This window comes from Scomber scombrus, chromosome 19 (assembly GCF_963691925.1).
Source record: "Scomber scombrus chromosome 19, fScoSco1.1, whole genome shotgun sequence".
NCBI classification, from domain to species: Eukaryota; Metazoa; Chordata; class Actinopteri; order Scombriformes; family Scombridae; genus Scomber; species Scomber scombrus.
The window spans coordinates 3,510,204-3,533,147 of NC_084988.1; the positions used below are offsets into that span (position 1 = coordinate 3,510,204).

At 38.3% G+C, this 22,944-nt stretch overlaps 1 protein-coding gene across 1 annotated transcript; it reads left to right on the forward strand.

Moving 5' to 3' along the window:
• The first annotated feature begins 1,564 nt into the window (after window positions 1-1,564).
• Window positions 1,565-21,036, forward strand: jade1 (jade family PHD finger 1). Its single transcript, XM_062440684.1, has 11 exons — window positions 1,565-1,661; window positions 5,094-5,176; window positions 6,245-6,312; window positions 7,907-8,064; window positions 8,841-9,025; window positions 10,212-10,423; window positions 11,591-11,758; window positions 14,112-14,228; window positions 16,537-17,151; window positions 18,297-18,414; window positions 18,968-21,036. Exons 2-11 carry the CDS (start codon window positions 5,128-5,130, stop codon window positions 20,047-20,049), a joined length of 2,772 nt encoding a protein of 923 aa, XP_062296668.1. The 5' UTR covers window positions 1,565-1,661; window positions 5,094-5,127; the 3' UTR covers window positions 20,050-21,036.
• The last annotated feature ends 1,908 nt before the right edge of the window (window positions 21,037-22,944 follow it).

Sequence of the window (22,944 nt, forward strand, 5' to 3'; positions counted from 1 at the left end):
GTTTTTATTGAATGCCAAAAAAGCTTCTTACACAAAGTTTTAATTTAAATATTATTTTATTATGTCATTATTTAATTCCCTGGCACTTTCTTTCCTCTATTTGTTCTTCACACTTGTTTTAATGTGACTGTTGTTTGACTTTTGACTTTGTGGTCGATAAAGCAGAGAAAGAGAAAACACATATTCAAAGTGTGTGTTGACATTTAAACAAGGTGGGTTTATACTGCGGCACTGAAAACACAAGAGCGATAAAGTCGTCACATTACAGTGTTAGCATAACCTGAATAACTGGGTAGGTATGTAAATGGTAAATGTCAAACCGTTTAACACACACTTCATTCTCATATACAAACATAACCTGATCTGATGTGGGCAATATCATCATAATTATGGTTAAATACTTAATTAATCCTGAGGTCAATTTAAGTGTCACAAAAGCACCACTCAGTACACAATAGAATAAACAGTTAAATTGTAATCTATTACAGTTACTGAGTAAATATGTGTAATTAAATTAAAGTTACTTATGAAAATGTTGATGATTATAAATGAGGTTACATTTGAATTCAGACCTCAGGAGGGTTTTTTCCTCTATTTTTTAATATTTAACATGTTACTGAATACATATATTGCTGTTTTTAATTATTTTATATCAATATATGTTTTTATATTTAGTAAATAAATCATAACGTGGGCTTATTTGGAGCACACTTGGTCTTAAATGGTGTCACAGTACCAATTAAACCCACTTTATTCATTAGATATCTTTATTTTATATTCCAAAATCTACATGAACTAATGAATACATTTTCAAATGAGAGATAAATGTTGCTTTATAAAAAATGATCTCCCTTATAAATCATGTCAGTATCCATGAAAAACAGCAGAACTTAGATTTTGGTGTTTAATGGGAACATTTACCCTAACAGCTGAAGACATTGGTTAGAAAATTAGAAAAGTCATCAGAAATGTCATCAAATGTAATAAAATAAAATAAGATAGATTTTATTTGTCATTCAGATTCAGACATTCAGACACTATACAGTGCACATCCAAAACAAACTTTGTAGCAATGGCTCAAAATAGTACAGAATATTTAAAAAGTGCTGATATCAAAAATAATAAAACTGGGGAAATTAAAAAAACAACAACAAAACAAAACAAAAACAAAAACAATGAATATATATCTAAAAAAAAATTATACCAGTCAAAAGTGTGTCCAAACTTTTGACTGGTACTGTGTATATATTGCACATTTTCAAGATTATAATTGCACATTACTTTGATTTAAGTAATTGAAATAGTTACATTACTTATAACATTTTAAATAAAGTAACTAGTAATCTGTAACCCTAATCACATTTCTAAAATAACCTTCCCAACCCTGGTTATAAATAAATGATTAAATGAATGAATAAGAGTGATTAAGCACTTTATTCCTCCTCGTGCATTACTCCTCTGGTTAATTAGTAGCGAGGCTTCTGCTGCCCCCTGGCGGCCGAGCGGCGCAGCTGCAGCCGGCTGGGGAACCTCCTCCCCGGCCTGCCGCTCCGTGTTTGTGTATGTGGAATGCGGGTCAAGCGGAACTCACAGCAACAAAAAAAAGCTGCTCTCTTCATATCAAACTCAAAACACCGGCTTGCATCCTCCTGACGTGCTCTGTATGTACCGTCCACTTTATTCTCACCTCTACGCTGGTTTTTTACTCATGTGCATATTGCGCCAGAAGGTTGTTCTGGGGATATTTGAGCGACTTTATGGTCATCATCATCGGCATTTAAAATGGCGCCAAACATTAACCTCCGCCAGTGGCTCGTTGATGAAGCTGTCGCCCTGCAGCTCACACAGCACAACAACACATTAACTAACAGCTCGCATTTATGTGTTCACGTTGATTTCAGGTAGCTTGGCTCCCCCACCCTCATCCCTCCCTTAAATCCTTTGACAGATAACTAATGGTGACTGTGTGATTTGATAACGAGCACCGAAGACATTAAGTTAGCGGCGTCGGCTAAATGCTAAATAACAACTGTGGTATCTAACGTAGCTGTTAGCAAACAAGCTAGCATGTGTTGCTAACCGCCAACGTCACTAAAATCCAACGTAAGCGTAACGTTCAACGTAACTGTTGAGTTAGCAACATCGGCAAGTGCTAAAATCACTTAGTAACTTTACGGTGCCGTTTTCTCTTACTCAGACACATGCCCGTGGTTTTAATACTACCCACTTTGTTATTTGTAAGTGTGCTGTTTAATAAAGGATGTAATGTCAACTTATTTTAGTTTATTTGTGAACGTTAAGATACCAGGGTGCTATGCTGGAAACAAACTTACGTAGCCGGTGTTGCCACTAACGTCAGCTACATTCGACGTAAGCGTAACGTTCAACGTAACGTAACCGTGTTGGCAGCATCGGTTAGTGCTAAATGTAATTATAGCAACTATCGTTACATTTTTATAATACTAAGACACATGCCCGTGGTTTTAGTACCACTTGCTCTGTTTTTTGTAAGTGTATTGTTTAATAAAGCATAAAACGTCAACTCAAATTCAACGTGGACGTTAAGTTAGCAGCGGCCGATAGTTTCTATGCTAGAAACAAACTTACGTAGCCGTTAGCAAACAAACTAGCCGGTGTTGCTATCCATTAATGACAGCTAAATTCGACGTAAACGGAACGTTCAACGTAACCGTTAAGTTAGCAGCATTGGCTAGTGCTTATATAACTTCACGTTGCCGTTTTCTCTTACTCAGACACATGCCCGTGGTTTTAATACCACTTACTATGTTGTTTGTAAGCGTACTGTTTAATAACGCATAAAATATCAACTAATTTCAGCGTAGACGTGAACGTAAAGATACCAGCATATGTCCGTGCTATGCTAGAAACAAACTTACGTAGCCGTTAGCAAACAAACTAGCAGACGTTGCTAGCCACATTCGACGTAAGCGTAACTTTCAATTTAACCGTTAAGTTAGCAGCATCGGCTAGTGCTAAGATAACTAAGTAACTTCACGTTACCGTTTTATCATACTCAGACACATTCACGTGGTTTTAATACCATTTGCTTTGTTGTTTGTACGTTTATTATTTAATAAAGCATAAAACGTCAACTCAGATTCCACGTAGATGTTACGTTAGCAGCGACCGTTAGTTGCTATGCTAGAAACAAACTTACGTAGCCGTTAGCAAACAAACTAGCAGACGTTGCTAACCACTAACGTCAGCTAAAACCAACGTGCAACTCACTCAACGCAAAGCTACTATAAGCCCTTTCTAGTATTGACCATTTTTACTTGTGCCACTTCTGCACATGAAAGCAGCTTACATTAAAAGCGGTCGCCGAGCTTAATTATTTTGAATAATAACATTTCTTATCAGCCACTCTGTGTAGGCCTGCGTGTTGCATAACGACAGTGCAGATTAGCAATCAGGTTCATTTTTACCCAGGTAGAATATGCAGGGTGATTAAAAAGTTGTCTGCTTTGGTGCAAAAAAAACAACACACTTTTCATTGAATGCATGTATTTGCACGTTGCCTTGGTAACCGTAAATTACAGCTCTTTTTTATTTTAAGTTTGCATGCTAAGGATAGCCGCTAGTTAGCTGCTGGAAAAAAGAGGCGTCACACGAACATATCCAGCAGCAGACAGACAGCTTGGTTGGAGGTAACTTAGCAGAGATATATTTCCACATGTCTGGAGTTAAGGGTCCTTGTTTTTGCACGCCGCATGCAGAGCTCACAGCACCGCAACTTTAGGCGTTGTTTCCTGTTTTGTTTTGTATTGCATGTGGCTTGAAACTTGTCATCGGTGGAGCAGTGACTGTGGTTTGTAAAGCGAAAGGAAAGGCAAGTTTTATTTATGTAGCATTATCTCAAAAAGTGATTGATAACAACATATTATGCAGAAATAGTTATGTAAAAGTTAAGGGAATAGATAAAAGAAGCTAAAGTAGAATAAGACTGCTAAAAGTTGGAGTGCAAGAAATGAAAACACTCAAATTTCATGTTAGTAAAATGCTGCAGCAAACGCAAAAAGCATTAAAAGTGTTGCACTTTGGTTATAAAAACTAAGAGTTGATTAAAGCAGACCGGGCTCAGATGATATGAGATGTTTTGGGTGTGTTGTCACATCAGGGAGGGTTTAGGTGGAGTAGCTTAATGACAAGTTTCTATACTCCTGTCAGACTGTTGTGCTTTGATATATCTGTCTGTGTCCAAGAACTGATGTTTTAGTGTAGGGGAGTTATTCCAAATATTGAGAGTGGTGTCAATTTTGTTGCTTATGATTGAATTCAAAACTGCTGTGAGATTGTCTTTATCCAGATGCACATTTGGTATCTTGTGTCAGCATTTTAACTGTGATGTGAGCCAACTTTTTCTCTTCCAATACAGATTTTACTACTTCAACTCGCAGTTTTTAAACTTAATTTAAATTATTTACAGTTGTGTCTATACCCCTGTGTCTGATTTACCTGTGTGTGTATCCAAGAAAGTGAGTTTTTATCACCTCATTTGAGAGCATCTGCAGATACAGTGTACCTTTCCAATACCACTGCTCTGTTGACCCCAAATTTAAATGATTTATACTTCTGTTTACCTATGAATAGTGTGCAGGGTTCAATGCAAAGAGACACTGAAAATCACCTCTAAAAGTTGAGTTGAAAGCAGAAACACAGTAGTTTAATGATATTGAGAGAGAAACTGTAGTTAATATGGATTGGTTAAATCATGCACAATGCTCTAGCAGCTTTATACAGTTATTGATTTTGCCCATATTGATCTGATGGTTTAGACTGGTGCATCTGTAAATGTGAGTGCATTTGTGAATTGACTTCAACATGTCAGTGATGTCTACAAGAGATTAAGCTGTGTTTATTTACTCTGGAAAATGTTTAACAGTGTATTTATGAGTGTCCTCTGTTGTGTTGTTATCTTATTTATCCGAACTTTGAACTCTAACATCGTATTTGTGTTTGAGTCGGACTCTTTTTATCATCACATTTATTGCCGTTATATATATATATATATGTATCTTCCAGCTTCTTCTAACTTCCCTCTGTAACTTAACCCTCCCGTCTGGTTTGTGCAGTGTCCCGACGCCGGAGCCCCGCAGACAGACGACGATGAAGAGGAGCAGGCACCTGAGCAGCAGTGACGACTCTGACAATGGAAGTAAGCAAATAATTGTCTGCTTGCTGACTCATTATTACCAGGCCCCAAATATAGACCCGAACGAGGTCAGCGCAACCCTGCTTCCTTCAAGTGAAAGTCCACAGCAGTGTTATAATGTCTCCAGACTGGAGGAAGTGCCCTTTTTTCCCCTTTAAATGATTGAAAATGTCAGAATATGTCAGTAAAGGTTGTGATTTAACATTTTAGCTTTCAGTTTCTTTGTCAGTATATTTGTATTTTTCTGTAAAATCTTATCTTTCTATCATCTTGTGACTGTCAGTGTCAGTAAATCTACACTTAATGTTCAGGGAGGAAACGAAGATACAGAAAGAGAAGGAATGGCGGCAGATGGAAAGGCATTAAAGAAAAGCAAAAGGAGACCTACAGTTTGAGAAAGTGGAGACAGTGTAGGGACAGGAGTCACGTTTGGACCTTTAAAGACATCACGGCAGCTCAGGCGGACAGGGCTCAAGGTCTGACTTCAGTGAATGATTTCTGATGCACATGTAGTGTTTGTTTCATCATGCACAACATCTCACACGAGTGGGGTTATATTACATCATGCAAAACACTGGGTTAAATTCAGAAAAAGATGTACACATGATTTCATATTATTGTCTAGATTTTCTGATCATCTAATCCACCAGATGTGGAATCAGCTGTTGGAGTACTTACTGGAAATTGTTTTTAGGGTTTTGGGTTTTTTAGGTGAGACATTTTAAGGGTTGTAGGCTTTTAAGGTTCCTATTATAGTCCAAATTAATAGCTCTTAAATCCTAATTGACTGATTCTACTGTAAGTGAAGCCCAAAGTCAAATTGGTCAATAGTTACAAAATGAAAATGAAAACAGAAAATGTCAGTTGAGCCATTTTCACTATTCAAATACAGTTATATTTGCAGTCTGTAGTGTCAGCTGAGGGGAAATCCATAAGTTTTGAAGATGGGAGGTTTGTTCAGTTAGAGCAGCAGCGACAGTCGCAGTCCTGGCAGAAATAAAGAAGACAGAGAAGAAGAAGAAGGAGACATGTTGCGTCCTTTAACACGTTGTGGTGTTCCTCCTCCTCCAGGTAACTCTACCTGCTGGTCCCAACATTCGTCACAGCCCAGGAGAGGCACCGGGCAGAAACCCTCCGAGGTACGTCTGGCTAATTATCATCACAATGTGAATAACAGATACATTATATAGGTCGTAGTTAATAAACAACCTTCTGCTCTCCTCTCAGCGTTATGTTTCGTTTATTGTTTTTTATTATAAAGTCCCCTTAAAGGCCAGAAACCCCCTTTACATGTTGTTCATATTCTGACTCATAATTAGTGTCTACACCAATTCACATTGATAAATTCCCCGTCAGTCATTAATTTATGTTTTATTAGTCCTTCTGTTTGATTAAAAGACATTCACAATCACTATTTTATACTTCAGGAGAATATTTTATAGATTATGAGGAAGAGAATGACATGTTTGAATGGTGATTTTTATTTTTATTTTTATAAACACAAGTCAAATTTGTACATTTGCATATATAAAAATGTGTATCATCTGCACAAAAATGAAAAAAAAGATGCATTTTATGTCCATTATTGTATACTGTGGTTCACATTAGGAAAAGTCTGGCTAAAAGAAATGTGTATACAGTGTTTTTACAGCTTTCATATGTAAAAAATGAGTCAGATTTGACCCCAAATAGTATGTAAGGGACAAACATAAATGAAACAACAGTTTACTCTTACATACCTACCTTGTATGCACCCATATCATGTGTTATATTCAGTTATTTATGCCGTATATATTTTATTCTATTTTTAGAAGGATGTATTGTATGTCTGAGTTTGAACGTTGAGCCACGTCTAAGATTATTTTCTATCTTGTCAGACGATTAAGTTTCTGAATCTGAATCTAAATTGATCTGAAACGATCAGCTGCCAGAATATTTAGTAAATCATCATCAATACCTTCTGACACGCTGGACCGTTTCTGCCGTTATCTACTGTACACTTTGTGAACTTGGCCCCTGCAGGCCACTGTACACGCCCTCTGACCGTTAGCCAATCAAATTAAAGCAAAACAATGACAGTGGCCTAAGTAGGATCCCTATTGGCCGGTTCAATATGATATTTTTTTCCCAACATGTGCAAACACTGATATGCAGTATTATCTTTTCTGGCAAAGAAAACACATTACTTTGTCTTAGTAGTTTTGGTAGTAAAGATAACAATTGACAGATACAGTATTCATATTACAAGTCATCTTTGGATCAGTCAATACTAAAATATGCACAGTTTTTCTGCACCTTTTCAGCTTACATAGGCTCTAGGAAAATAATAATTATTCCACATGAAATCATCAAGTATTTCATGGTCTTATTATTGAGAAATGTCACTGTGGTGTTTTCCCTCGCTTCATGATTCACTCGTGAATATTTGCATAAAAGATTTAGTCATGACAGGGAGCGCTCTGGTAGCCGAGTGGTTAACGTGCATGTCATGTATCGGCAACATCCCTGGTTCGTATCCGGAAAGTGACCTTTGTTGCATGTCATAGCTACTTCTCTCTCTCCCCTTGTTTCCTGTCGGCCTTTCTGCCACTAACTTACCAATACGGCAAAAATACTCACTTTCTCCGACAGATTTCCTCTCTTCAGGCAGAGCGACAGCAGTAATAATTCAATAAAAAAACCTTTCCTCGTGCACTGACTCGTGTCCTCATGTGACTGTGTTTGTGGTTTCAGGTTTTCAGGACAGACCTGATCACAGCCATGAAGGTGCACGACTCATACCAGCTGAACCCAGAGGACTACTACGTCCTCGCCGACCCGTGGAGGCAGGACTGGGAAAAGGGCGTCCAGGTGCCCGTCAGCCCCCAGTCCATCCCCCAGCCCGTTGCCAGGTAACACAGCAGGAAGAGACAGGTTCAACCCTGCTATTTTTCCCCTCAGTGGGAAACACAAAACTCACCACTGCAGAAATGAATTAAGATATTAAGTTTCACCCAAATAACAACACTTGTATATACCCAAGTCATCCAAATTAGTTGTCTAGCTGTTGTTGTGTTGCTGTTGGCCCTCATTTCTTTTCCTTAAAATCTGTAGAATGTTAAAAGTTACGAGATGCTTTAAGACACAGATACTAAATTACTGGATGTTTGTAGTTTGATTACAACCAGTAGTTTGTTGTAGGGCTTCAACTGACAATTTTTTTAAAATTATTGATTAATCTGTTGATTTTTAAAAAGAAAAAGAAATATTGAAAAATGTAATATCTTGTTTTGTCAGAGAAGATCTTAAGGCAGGTTTTTGTGTGACTAAGATAATCACTTTATTATGATTTTATGGTAAAGAAAAGCATTTAATTATCACATTTGAGGAGCTGCTTTAAAAAAGAATTAAAATTAATTAAATAATCCAAATAGTTGCAGATTTTCTGAAGATGGACTTATCGATTAACAGGCTAATCACTGCAGCTCTACTTTGCTGCATGTCATACATCTCTCTCCACCCCCCGTTTTCTTGCTCTCTGCTTTTTAAAACTATCAAATAAAGGCAAAGAAAAAGCCCATAAAACCCGTTCAAAGTAATATTGTTGTTGTAAAGGACTTTCCATTCATAGATAAATCCATTCCAACATGTTAAAGAGACTAAAACGTTCTCCATATCTTCCGTTCAGGTCGTTGGCAGAGAAAGGGAAGGAAGTCATGTTCGTGAAGCCAAAGAAGTTGATCCGGACGTCGGGCACCGAGGCGCTCGGCTACGTGGACATCCGGACGCTGGCGGAGGGGATGTGCCGCTACGACCTGAACGAGGAGGACGTGGCCTGGCTGAACACCGTCAACGAGGAGTTTGCAGAGATGGGTGAGTGTCACCAAAACTGATGAAGATGTGGGAGACATGTATGAACGTATATGAATCTTCAGCAACGTGCTTAGTGATAATGACTGTAAACTTTATTCTATTATTGATTATAGGACTATTATGCTGTTTACCAAGCCACTGTTCCACATCAGTGTTCTGTGTAGCTCTTTTCAGTATAGATTAATGTGTCGATCATTTTCTTGATTAATGAATTACTTGTTTACTTTATAAAATGTTCAAGAAAATTGTTTATCACCGGTTCCCAAAGCCCATGATTCAACTTAAAATGTCATGTTTGGTCTCAGCCAACAGCTCACAACCCAAAGAGATTTAGTTCACTGTCACAGAAGTGTAACCAAACCAGAAAGTATTCACATTTAAGAAGCTGGAATCAATTTGTTCCTACTCAAAATGATTAATTGATAATCAAAATAGTTCAGCTCCAGTTTCTAATTGTTTTACTGTACCTGAGGAGGATTTGCTGATGTTTACTATGTATCAGGGCCTGAAATTCATACTTCAAAATTGGGGGGAATTTCCCCCTTAAATGCTTCACATAGGAGGATTTTACTTTGTTTTTGGTGGGACTACAGGTCTACCGTGTCCTATTCTTACCGCGGATTGTATTTTGTGGTTGTAAAGAAATATAAGATCCATCAGGACTGAGATCTGAGTGTCGTCTTTATGTTCATCTCTCCCGTCTTCACTCCTCCTTCTCCTCCAGCTGGAATCCGTCTATATCAGGACTTTAGGAGGTTTTTCAGTTCCCGAAAATTTCAGTTTAGATTAGAGACTCGTATTGTTTGTTTGTTTTTTTTAATGCCGGCTTCCTGCTTTTGTTGCTTCGACCGCATCTTTGTTTAGATGAGCGCTGTTGGGAATAAATCTTTCTGCAGCTTTTGTTTTTAGTCTCATTTTGGTTTAGATGACTCACAGAAGCACATTCAAAAAACCCGTAATTAAGCGTAGTGCCAGAGTGGAGTTAAAGAGGTCGTCTTCAGAATGTCAGCTGCTTAGAAACACTGAAGTGAGTGTTTTGACGGGTCATGTTTTAAAATCTGAACATAATCCCAGCGATTTTCCAGTGATGACAGTTCAATGAAAGAAAATGTAAAATAAACATTGTCGGAAGCAGTTTGATTAACCTTTCCTCCTCCTCCTCCTCCTCCTCTTCGTGTTTTTCCAGCCATGCCGCGGCTCGACGAGATCACCATGGAGCGCGTGATGGAGGAGTTCGAGCACCGCTGCCACGAGAACATGACGCACGCCACGGAGACGGAGGAGGGGCTGGGCATCGAGTACGACGAGGACGTGGTGTGTGACGTGTGCCAGTCGCCCGACGGGGAGGACAACAACGAGATGGTGTTCTGCGACAAGTGCAACATCTGCGTTCACCAGGTCAGAGGTCAAAACACACACACACACACACACACACACACAGACACACACACACACACACACACACACGTATAATTGATGGAACTTAACCTTTACATACTACTAATTTGTCTTTACACAAAGTCATTAACATGCAGGAGTTTCTGTAGGGCTCAAGTAAATAAACAAGTTAATGACGAGTGAAAAATAGTCCAAATCATACTGTAGTACTTTGTATTGTCTAATAATTAGTAAGTTAATAATATTTTAGGAACGCTTTCCAAACAGGATGAGTGTTAAAACAGCTGTTGTCAAAGCTGGTGGTGTCTTATGTCTAGGTCAGTAGAATAGAGTATTGACTGGACATAAACAGACATTTTAGCATTTTAATTTTCCTCAATGTTAGTACAATAAAATTAGGGCTGGGCAATTAATTGAAAGGTAATCGAAACCGAAACTGTGAAAATACATAATGGTTCATCAAGGGTGGAGATAATCGTTCATTAATCGTAATCGAGGTTAAAAGTTCAATTAATCGTGATTTTGATTTTTGCCATAATCGCCTAGACCTAAATAAAATGGCACTTTATTATCTCTAATAAGCTCACTAAAACATTAAAAATAGTAGAAATTAAAACACTACACGAGACTTATACTGGAAACTCTGCTTAAAATAATATCTGACATAGTCAAGACTTTAAATAAGACCGAAACATAAGTTAATTAATAAAATCCAACCGTATAAACGAGTAGATGTGCTGTCCAGGCTTATGATTCATTTGTGAATCAAGAAAAGACAAAAAAAAGGCAGAAATGACATTTGTACATTTACAGGTAATATCAGCTTAGTATCTCCTTACCTGTTAAGTTATATGTTATATGATAAAGGGTAGTGTTGCTTATGGTCTAAGGCTTTTTTCTACTTGTGCAGTTCATCATGTATCTTCCATCATTGTGATCCTGTAAGATGGTAAAAGTTACAGTAAAAGTGAAATGCACACTTCATTCAGGTATATTTTACCCAAAGATAACTCGATAGCACTCCGAGTCTGAAAAAAAGACAATCTTACATTTTATATGAGACACACAAACACTTCCTCTTCCTCTTGCTCTCTCTGCATGTTTTAATTTGTTGCTGCCTGTATAGATTTTTCTGCTGATCTTCCACCTGTTTGCGTTTCTCTCCAGGCGTGTTACGGCATCCAGAAAGTCCCGAAGGGCAGCTGGCTGTGCCGGATCTGCGCCCTCGGCATCCTGCCAAAGTGCCAGCTGTGCCCGAAGAAGGGCGGAGCCATGAAGCCCACGCGGAGCGGGACCAAGTGGGTTCACGTCAGCTGTGCCTTGTGGATTCCAGAGGTGAAGATAAATTAATAATAATAATAATAATAATACATTTATTTGATAGAGGGCTTTTAACAATACTCAAAGATGCTTTACAGAATCAAAGACAAACAATCAATCAAAGCAATGAAAATCAAAACAATCAAACATTAATAGAGGGTTTTAAAAGGTGGGTCTTTTAGAAGAGATTTGAATCTGATTAGGTCAGTACAATCACAGAGGGATTTGGGGAGTGAGCTCATAGTCACACCATCAGACTGCACATCACCAGAGCTCCCAGTTCCTCCCACTCCCACTAAAAAGGCTGAGGCTGTCCTTACTGTTTAATCCCAGGAACATTGCACACACGTATATAGTATCAGGAATGTATATATATGTTGCTGATTATTTTACACAGAGATTGTTTATTGTATATTTCATTTTATTTTTTATCACTTTCACCGTTACGCAGCTATTGTTTTGTCATTTTTTGAATTTCTCCCTATGGGGATTAATAAAGACACTTAACCTTAACAGCTCTGCATTATATTGAATAGTGTTCCTCCCCTCATGTTAATGAAGTGGACAAAATATTAGATGAGATAAGATATTCCTTTATTAGAGATTTACAACATAGTGGGACTAAAAAAGGAATATCTTATCTTATCTTATATTCTAGTAGGAACACCATTCAATATAATGCACTTTAATACACCACCATCCCCCACTATGACCTCAATAATAAACATAAAGCAGAATTATCACCTTTCTGATAATCTCACTAAAAACTGAAAATGTATAAACTTCATAAATTTAAATTTTAAAGCAGAGCTCTTGTTTTGGATTTAATCAGACAGCACATGTGAATCTAATAAAGAGTCCAATGAGTGTAAATACAGTGTTGTGCAAATCATACTTTTTAAAACATAATGCCATGAATAGTTTTTATTTAAGAGAGTGATCAAACGCCTCCCTGGTTGTTGCATGATGGACGATAATCTAAACTTCTTAAGTGCCTAAAACCTTTGCACAGCGCTGTGTATCGGTTTCTTTCAGACTTGTCTTTACTTGTTAAGAGTTTTCAAAACCTTAATGTAATTTCTGGCTGCTCTTAAATCCAGTAAGCGTGACGGATGACATTTAGAAGTTGCCAAACAACTTGGCAGAGTTACAGTTCAGCCGGCGGAGGCGATTCATCACCGAGAGGAAAAACAAGCAACAGTCATATTTTACAAATTGGCTCCAGGAGTTTATATTAACTTTATTCCCATCATTGTCTCATAGAGATGCTTTGGAAATACAGAGTTTGTGCTTTCTTCTGCCTGTAAACAAGTCATTTTTTACTCTCCAAAATTCACTGTATGTTTACACTCATTTATTTATATTTATCATTCATATTTATTTAGTCAGCCCATAAACCAAAACAGGAGTCTTTTGCCTTTTTTGACCCTTAAATAATACTTGGTTTTCTGTTTAGGAATAAAGACTGCTTCCTTATTCTCCACAGAAATGTTGAGTGATTATTTTGATCTGTTTTGGATTATGGGGATGTCATTTATAGAAGAGCAGCTATTAGTATAGGGAAGTATGTAGGTAGGGTAACGTTATTGATTCCTCTAGGGGGGAAATTATTCAAAATTGTCACAGCAGTATTCTTCCGCCTGATATTTAATCACTTTTAACCCTGATACTCGATCACAGAATAGATTATTTCTCTCCATTTCATACTCCATTAGTCAGACCCGAAATAGGAAAAATGTAATTCTTTTATAATAATGCATCGTACATTTGGAAAAGGCTTTAAAATGAGATTATTTACCACCACTACAGCTGTTTAAAGGCCTTATCTCAGACCTTGTTTTGAGTGATTGCAAGTGTTTTTAACTTCATCGTAATCTTATCTGTTTATCTGTATTTATTCATCCTTTTCTTTTCTTTTATTTCGTTATTTTTCTTTTCTCTTACCTAATATTGTTTAGCGTGTTGTTGTGTTGCTGCTGTTGTTGTTTTTCGACACCATTATAAATGAGGATTCCACCTCAATGGTCTTTCGAGGTAAAATAAAGGTTAATAAATAAATAAATACCATTAAATTGAAAGCTATTTATTTTAATAATTGCATTCTGCTTAAAAACAATTGTTTAAGTTTTAGAGAAGAAGAAGCAAAATATGTAGAAAATGTAAATATATTGCATTTATTTACTAGTTAATGGGAGTAAACGCTGTGAAATGAGACATGACCCAGCACTAACTCTGCTCAGAGGTTAGAAGTATGTGAATATATCTCGACATGGAGGTGATGGTGATGTAAGACTGTGAATACAAAACGTCTCCTGTGGATTATATCAGCAGCACGTGTCTCACTCTCTGTCGACTCTTTTCGTTGCAGGTGAGCATCGGGAATCCAGAGAAGATGGAGCCGATCACCAACGTGTCCCACATTCCCAGCAACAGATGGGCTCTGATCTGCTGCATGTGCAAAGAGAAGACCGGAGCGTGCATACAGGTGAGAGTCTCCGAGCCTCACACACGAGACGTTTAATGAGGCGTGAAAAGCAAAGCCGTCACCTCGCCGCCTGTTAATTATAAGTCAGGCACCGTCAGCGCGGTGGTGGAGAGTGATGTGATCGTCACCGCAGGCGCGTGTGAAGCTGCGTCTGTTTGAGGACGCGACTCATCAGTCAGCACTTTATTCAAAGGCTTTAACGCCTGAATTGTTTATTATTTCTTTTAAATATTATGCCTTATTAATTTTAACTCCTGAGATTAACATCATCAAAGTAAAACCACAATATAAATAGTATAAATAATGATAGCATGGATGTATTATTGATAATCATGGGGTTGTAATTAGGGCCCGACAGATACTGGATTATTGGGGCTGATGCCGATATGGAGAATAAAAAAATTCCCATATTGACGCACTGGCTGATAATCTTATATATGGGTCAATGACTTGACTATGACATTTTCAGTCTAACTGCATTTTTTTCAGTTAGAAAAAGGTTTAAATTGATTTTAAAAAATACCATATATATGTAGTACCTTTCCTTTATAAGTAATCACTCAGTTATTAGTAATTTTTCTGTTATTTAAAGTGACAAAATATCATGTGGTGCGACCAATAAAACCAATAACTGTATTAAATTCAGAGTGAAATATCACTTTTAATATTAATCACTGATACAGTACGCTTAACTGAATTGTATTTTTAAAATTTTTCAATCATTTTTAAGCAATTTACAGGAAAAATAAGTCTAACATACATTTAAGAACTGTGACATTATAGAAACATAAATATGAGATTATTATTTACAAAAACTTAAAAGACATGCAAATAATTTGTTTCGACACACTTAAATTCATTTATTTTAAGATAGATCACGGTCGCACCACATGACTTTTTTAAGGTCAGTTCTAATTCATCGAGATGGGAAAACACATAAAACACCTAATTTACTATTTTAATATGAATTTATGTGTACTCAACCTTTCTTAATGTTTGAATTACTGCAATAGATATTCCCATATTTATTATTTTTAAATAAGTCCTTATAAGTCATTGACCCATATACAGAATATAAACATAACATGCACTTTTTTTTTTACACTGTAGTTATCAAACACGACATCAGTGCACTGAAACAGTATTTTAATTATTATAAATTCTTATAAATATTAAAGCACAACAACAACAAAAGTATGTATATATTAAAACTTGAGGAGAGAGTGGAGAAATAACAAAATGGATTAAGGTGAGGAATAAGATGACAGATATATGTGGCCGTCAATAGCAGCGACAAACATCATTTATGCTTTACAGTAGAGCGTTAAAACAATATAGTTTCACTTCCCGACACTGCTGAGTATTAAAAATAAGCTCCAGGTCTGGACAGGTTTTCATGCTCTCTGCTCTGATACGGTATTTTGTTACTTTGATACTTTGACAAAGTGTTCCTCAATCAATCAATCTTTATTTATTTATATAACGCCAGATCCTAACAGAAGTCATCTCAAGGCACTTTTCACACAGAGCAGGTCTAGACTGTACTCTTAAATTTAATTAAAAGAGACCCAACATGCCCCCCATGAGAAAGCACTTGGCGACAGTGGTGAGGAAAAACTCTCTTTTAACAGGAAGAAACCTCAAGCAGAACCGGGCTCTAAGTGGGCGGCCATCTGACTCTACCGGTTGGGGTTTAGGGAGAAAGAGAAGGAAAGGGAAAGTGAGAGAAGGAAACAAAGGAGAAAGGATAAGTAAAGAGGAAAGAGAGGCACAGTGACAATCAATCAACAAGGGTCCAGGATAATGTCCACGGCACCTGCGAAAAAAAGCCTCATTCCTTTGTGCTCAGTAAAAAGTCTTAAAATGTCTTTAATTAAGTTTTTGATATTCAAGGAATAAAAATGTGTCTGGAATTGTAGGAGTTAAGCCATTACATTTGGTTTGAGCCCAATTGTATTTGTTCAGTTTATGTCATTTATTATTATTTCCTTATTACTTTACATAAACCAACCAATCAACTTGTTAATTCAAGTAAAACATAATCAGCAGTGTGAACTATGATGAAACTAATCATTAGTTGCAGTCCTTTATAAATGACTTCAGCTCCATTTCAACCCACTACAACAGTAAAATCCTGCTTTTGCATTATTATTATTATTATTATTATATGTCTCAGCAATGGTAACTTGCAACTTGAAGGTTTAATGGGATCCTGTCATGTGATGGTGTGTTTTATAAGGAATGAAAGAACAACAGAAATTATTTCATGTCTTAAATGTGAACTTTCTTGTTGTGTTTGCGTCCGCAGTGCTCAGCAAAAAACTGCCGGACTGCCTTCCACGTGACGTGCGGCCTCCACGCCAGCCTTGAAATGAACACCATCCTCACCGAGGACGACGAGGTCAAGTTCAAGTCCTACTGCCCCAAACACTCGGGGATCGAGGCCGCCGAGTCCAGAGGCTCCGGAGACGACGACGACGAGGGGCGCGTGAAGGAGAGCGTTCGAGACAAGAAGGGCAAACGGAGAGGGAGGGTGAGAGGGGAGGAAGACCCCGCCCCCTCCTCCTCCTCCTCGTCTCTCTGCGTCGTCCCTCAGCGCGCCGAAAGATCCTTCGCCAACACGCAGACGCTCAGCAGCCGCCAGCAGGAGAAGAGAGTCAGCCTCCGCAAGCTGAAGCTGCAGGAGATGGAGGAGGAGTTCTACCAGTTCGTGGAGGTGGAGGAGGTGGCCGAGCACCTGAAGCTGCCCCCCGAGGTGGTGGACTTCCTGTTCCAGTACTGGAAGCTGAAACGCAAAGCCAACTTCAACAAGCCGCTCCTCACGCCCAAGAAGGACGAGGAGGAGAGTCTGGCGCGCCGCGAGCACGAGGTGCTGCTGCGACGCCTGCAGCTCTTCACACACCTCCGCCAGGACCTGGAGAGGGTAGGTTTCCACTTCCTCCAGAGCAAGACCTCCAGCAGCACAGAGGAGGAGAGGAGGAGGAGAAAGAGGAGGAGGAAAATATCATCAAGAGAAAGATGAAAGAAAAAGAAAAACAAGCTTTAAATAAATAATGTAAATACTGAGTTCAGAGGAAAAGTTTGATTGTTTGTAGATAAGATGAGAAAAGGTGATTTTATTGATCGTTAAATCCAACACAGCACCACAAAAACCAGCTGAAGAGGAAGAAAACATAGAAAAAGACAAATAAAGGAATTAAAAACAAAAGCTGTAAACAGATAATAGTTTAGAAGACTTGCAAATGTAAAAACAGCATTAACGGTGAAGGTGAGAGCAGGAAGGATGAAGTATAGTGACTTGTTAAAGAGTTTTGCTGAAGTAGAAGCTGATTATCAATTAGTCCGCCCACTACTTAGTAAATATTTAATTTTTCAAGCCAAAATATAAGACTTTTACTATTTCTCACTATTATCTGGCATTTTGTTGTCAAAATTTAATGTGCAACTGAAAACTGATGCAACAACTTATTTGATTACAGACTCTTCAAAGAGAGTTTGTAAAATAAATTAAATCCTGACGGTTTCAAGAGAATCTCTTCAACTCTTCTTCTTATTTGTGTGTAAATAATGTAGAAGTTAAAAAACATATAAAAAGTATAGTGGTCATTTTGAAAAATGCCCATTTAATTTTAAGGCTTTTTTTTTTAAGGCAAATGACTTGTTTAGTCCTCCCAACAGTTTAAATATATATATTCACTTTACATCGATATAAACCTGAGAAAAGTTTTTACAAGCTGGAATCTGAAGGATGTTAATCTAATAACATACATATACACAACATACATATAAGATACATATTCCATCATTAAAAAGGAGCTTCAACTGTCCGAGGAACCACTTATAGTCAGGTTGAATGGCCTGGACGTGTGTTTAAAATTCGTCTCAATCTTGTGAACGAGCTCTTTTCATTTATTTCTTTATCTGTGTGGTTTCTCAGTTTTGGCTCCTTCAGTATAAATGATGAACAGAATCTCCTCCTCCTTTATTGTTACGACTCCTTCCGTGTTTGTCTGATGTTTTTGAAACTCCTGCTTATTTTAATCATCTCGATCATCTGCTGCTCCTCAGGTGCGTAATCTGACCTACATGGTGACTCGGAGGGAGAAGATGAAACGCTCGCTGTGGAGAGTTCAGGAGCAGATCTTCCATCATCAGGTCCGGCTGCTCGACCAAGAGCTGTTCAGCGGTGAGTCAACGGGACTGTGATCAATACTTTATAGATTAACAGTGATTGGTTTAATGTGACAGGAACAAACCCACCGACTCTGTGGAGCCTCAGAGCCTTTTTTTAACTCCTAGTTTTGGTGTATATGTGCATAAAACTCACAAATATAATAATACAGGTGCACAGCAGGAAAAAATGCAACGATTAGTCGATCAACAGAAACTTAATCAGCAACTATTTTGATGATCAAATCATCGTTTTAGTAATATTTTAAACAAAAATGAGAATGAGTTGCTTGTTCCAGCTTCTCAGATTTGAGGCTGTGATGCTTTTCTTTGTCATATATGATAGTAAAGTGAATATCTTAATAATACAAATATTTTCAGGTATTTATAGATATTATTATACAACTAATGTGTTCAAACTGACACATAAAAAATGAATCTGATGCAGCTCAGTTTGTGAAATCTGCAGGTCGATAACATTAACACATTTATATCTTTACAATACGACTGAATGAAGGATTATTTTAAACTATTGATTAAAACATTGATGCCTTTTTTCTGTGTTGCAGGCGATCCATCGGCCAAGGATTTGGAGAAGCTCCTCTCTCTGGGCTGGTTATCCTCTCAGGGCTCCCAGTCTCGCTCCTCCTGGAGCCATTCTGGACTCAAGACCAAACAGGGGTTTCTAAAGCAGGAAAAAAGGAAAGGCAGCGACAGGAAAGGGCTCGCCGACTCACTGCACACCTACAAGAAGGACAATCTCAGCAAACCACTGGAGACGAAGGACAGTAAAAGCTCCCACATCAAGGAGTCTCAGCCCGCTGAGGCCGCGAGCGACGCCAAAACCCAGAACTCGGAGAACGAGGAGGAGGAGGATCTGTACCCGAATCCTCTGAAGCTGGAGGGCATTCAGGACTCTGTCTCCGTCAAGCTGCACAAACTGGAGAGCAGGAAAAGCGTGAGGAGGGAGGCCCCGGGGCCCGAGCAGGAGGCGCTGGCCCGACGGAAACGAGACAGCGACCAGGAGCAGGAGGAGCGGAGGAGGAAGAGGAGGGGCGAGGGGACGGAGAGCTTCCCCAAAAACCGCTTCGGGTTGAAAAACCTGGAGAAAACGGTGTCCATCAGGCTGGTGGACATCAGAAACTCAGATACCGAAGACTACTTCCTGGATGAAGGGATGACCAAAAGACGCCACGCCGCCTCTCCGGACGCCTCGACCAACACTAAACTGAACAGAGCCAACCGGGTCGCGGACGCCAAAGCCACAAACGGTTGGCTGAGGAAAGCGAACGCCGCCCAGTCCAACGGGTCTGTGGCGGGAAACCTTAAAGACTGGGGGAAGTTCAGGATCCCGAAGAGGAGCGAGAAGCCGCCTCATCATCATCACCCGACGACGACGAAGGCGCCGGAGCAACGCAAGCCGCTTCTCCGACCGCTCACCAACACGCCCGAGCCGTCGTCGTACCCGAGGACGCGGCTCCGCACGGGGACAGAGAACGACGGCTTAGACTCCAAAACGGGCGACGGGGGCGGGGGCGAGGTGGTGGAGCCCTGCTTGAAGCGATGCCACTCCCACCAGCTGAGGGGCGACTCGTCCCTCGGTCGGCGATACGGGTCCGACATCATCCGCCGAGGGGTGCTCGCCTCTTGATGACGCTCCGGGTGTCGAAACACTTTGAAAAATAAGCTGCACTGCGTTTAGTCGGAGGGGAAAGAGAACGGCGGTCGCTCTTTATACCTTTATTTTTCTTGATAAATCATAAAATGCCTAGATTTAAAAAAACAAACAAAACAGAGCTGATATTTATTTTTTATTTGTAACATATGTAAAACTGGGAAATATTTTACTTTTTACTTTATTTTGAGCTAGTTTTCTTTTTGTTGTTGTTGTTGTTGTTTTTTTTCCTACAAAGTAGAAACGATGTCAAGTTGCCACTTAAAAAAAAAAAGAAGCTCGCTCAGATATTTACAAGCATCAAGTTTTAGGGAGACGTGATTGTTGCTCGGGACCAGAAGCTTGCGATGTAATTTGTTTGTTTGTTTTTTTTGACTTAGTATTAAAAACTCGGCCAGGAGTCAGTTGCACTTAGTCGTTAAAAAAGACTTTTCTTTCTTTTTTTTTTAAACATATATATATCTATCAAGCTTTTCATCTGATGTCTATAAGACAAAAAACAGGAATAAACTGCCCCCCCCCCCTTATCGCTATTTAAAACGCCAGCTGTTCATCACTTCATCGGTCTGTATGTCGTCAGGCTGCGATTGTTTAAAACATTATGAACTCATTCACAAAAACACACACACACACACACACACACACGAAATATAATAAAAAGAGGAATACTGAATGATGTTTTACTGTCATCAGCACTTAAGTGTAATTGAACTTGCGATATTGTATCCATCATGTGCCTAACTTTTATTTGAAGCGTTTGCACTACGAGAGGAACGGCACAGGTGTGAGGTATGACTAGAGTTATTTTTACACTGAAATTTAAAATGAAAATAAAAAAAGAAGAAGAAGAAGAAGCGTTTTTTGTACCCTCGGCCGCTGCTGTACTACTGTTATGCAAAATTATTTTTGTTTTTGTCTTTTTGTCTGAAAGAGGAATAAAAAAAACACTCTGGAGGACTGAAAGTGAAGTGTGTGTCTGATGTTTACTGCTTTACAGGGAAGAGTTGAAGATATTAAACCCAGTAGACTGTACTATAGCGGTTTTCTAGTCTTTTTGACCACTCAAAGCACTTTTACACTACATGTCACATTCACACACATTCAGACACATTCAGACACCGTTGACGCAGCAAATTTTAAATTCGAGTTGATTTAAAATGTTTCCAAAGACATCCTGAACCTAAATGATTTGTGTCTGATGTTTGCTTGTTTTCAGGGAAGAGTCTGAATCTGCAGAAGAGTTTTAAAGGTTACAAATTAACATTATATTCAGAAAAGGGAACTTTTTATACGTATAAAAATGTTCTCTACTAGTGCAAAACAACACTTTTTGAATTGTCTTACTTTAAGATAAAATCATTTAAGAGAAGAAGCCAAAGTGTAAACAAGCAGAACTTCACAAGAACATTAATATCTGACAAATGAAGTCTAAAATTACCAACATTTGGATGTAAATCAAGAACGACAGAAACAAAAGGTAAGTGGACAAAATTATGAATCTGAGCACATTGAGGGCACTTCAACAAATCATGAGCCGTTAATGTTTAAATGATGAGACGTCAGTTTTAGGTTCATCTCTACAAATATTTCAAGTAACTTCTAAAGTTTGAATGTTTATATTTGAGTCGTTTCTAAAGACATCCAGGGGGAAACTTTAAAGTAAATGATTTGTGTCTGATGTTTTCTTCTTTACAGGGAAGAGTCTGAATCTGCAGAAGAGTTTTAAAGGTTATAAATGAATGTTATCTTGAGTAAAATGAACTTTTTGTGCATATAAAAATGATCTATACTAGTGTAAAACAACACTTCTTGACTTCTTTCTTACTTAAAGATGAAATCATTTTAAATAAAGAAGTCAAAGTCTAAACAAGCAGAACTACACAAGAACATTAATATCTGGTATATAGTAATGATATTCCCATATGACCCATTCCCATATCTCTGCCATTTCTAGAAAATCGTAAATTGCACGTTAAGCATCAGCAGCTGGTGTCCGCTCTGCTGCCACCTGCTGGAAGCAACCTGTTACTACAAGAAGTCAAACTGAACTGAACAGGACACAGTGGAGAGGGAGAAAATGAAAAAAAACTATTGTACTATTCTGCAACTAAAATTATTGCAGAATAGTTGAAAATCCTGAAACGTAGAAAACAAACTTCTTTTTTTAAGTCCTTCTGAATGTATTTAAAGTCCAATAATTAAAGAACAAAAAAAGGACAATAATGAATAATAATGTGGCAGGCGGTGGATGCATGTTCGATCACTTTTTATTGCACGATTCAACAGACATGAGGATCCTGCACAAAAGTGTTTCAGCACTGCATCGGGAAAAAAAAAAAAAAAGGAACCAAAAACATACAATGTCAGGAATTGTAAGATATTTACAATAGATGCATCACTATTACCACTTATACATTATGTACATATTAGTCTCTGGTTTACTATGACAGTAGTTACAGAATGAACCCCTACGCACACGTTACACTTCAGCTCTAACAGGGAAATACAGTGCTTACAAAAAAATAACTGGCTGGACTACATTCGCTCAACAACAACAAAAAGACAAAAACAAAACAAAAATCAATAAAAAAAGGTTCAAAAAAAGGTTAGGATGAAAATTGTTAAACGTAGAAAAATTCGAAAGTATTTTGTACGAGACTTTTGCTGCACCGCAGGATCGGACCGGACGTGCCCCCTCCTCCGGGAGAGAAAACAAAAAACATGCACACAGGCACACGGAAGAGAAGAAAATGGAAGGTGCAGTTGTTGTTATTATTATTAAAAACAAAACAAAAAGAAGTCTCTGCTTTTTTTGTCTGTACAATTTAAATCTGTTTGTTTTTTTAAATGAATTATTTTACAGAGAAGAAG

Coding starts and splice junctions, on each gene's coding strand:
- jade1 (XM_062440684.1), top strand. CDS start 5,128: ATGAAGAGGAGCAGGCACCTGAGCAGCAGTGACGACTCTGACAATGGA. Junction 14,229..16,536: donor AGACCGGAGCGTGCATACAG/GTGAGAGTCTCC, acceptor TTGCGTCCGCAG/TGCTCAGCAAAAAACTGCCG. Junction 17,152..18,296: donor TCCGCCAGGACCTGGAGAGG/GTAGGTTTCCAC, acceptor GCTGCTCCTCAG/GTGCGTAATCTGACCTACAT.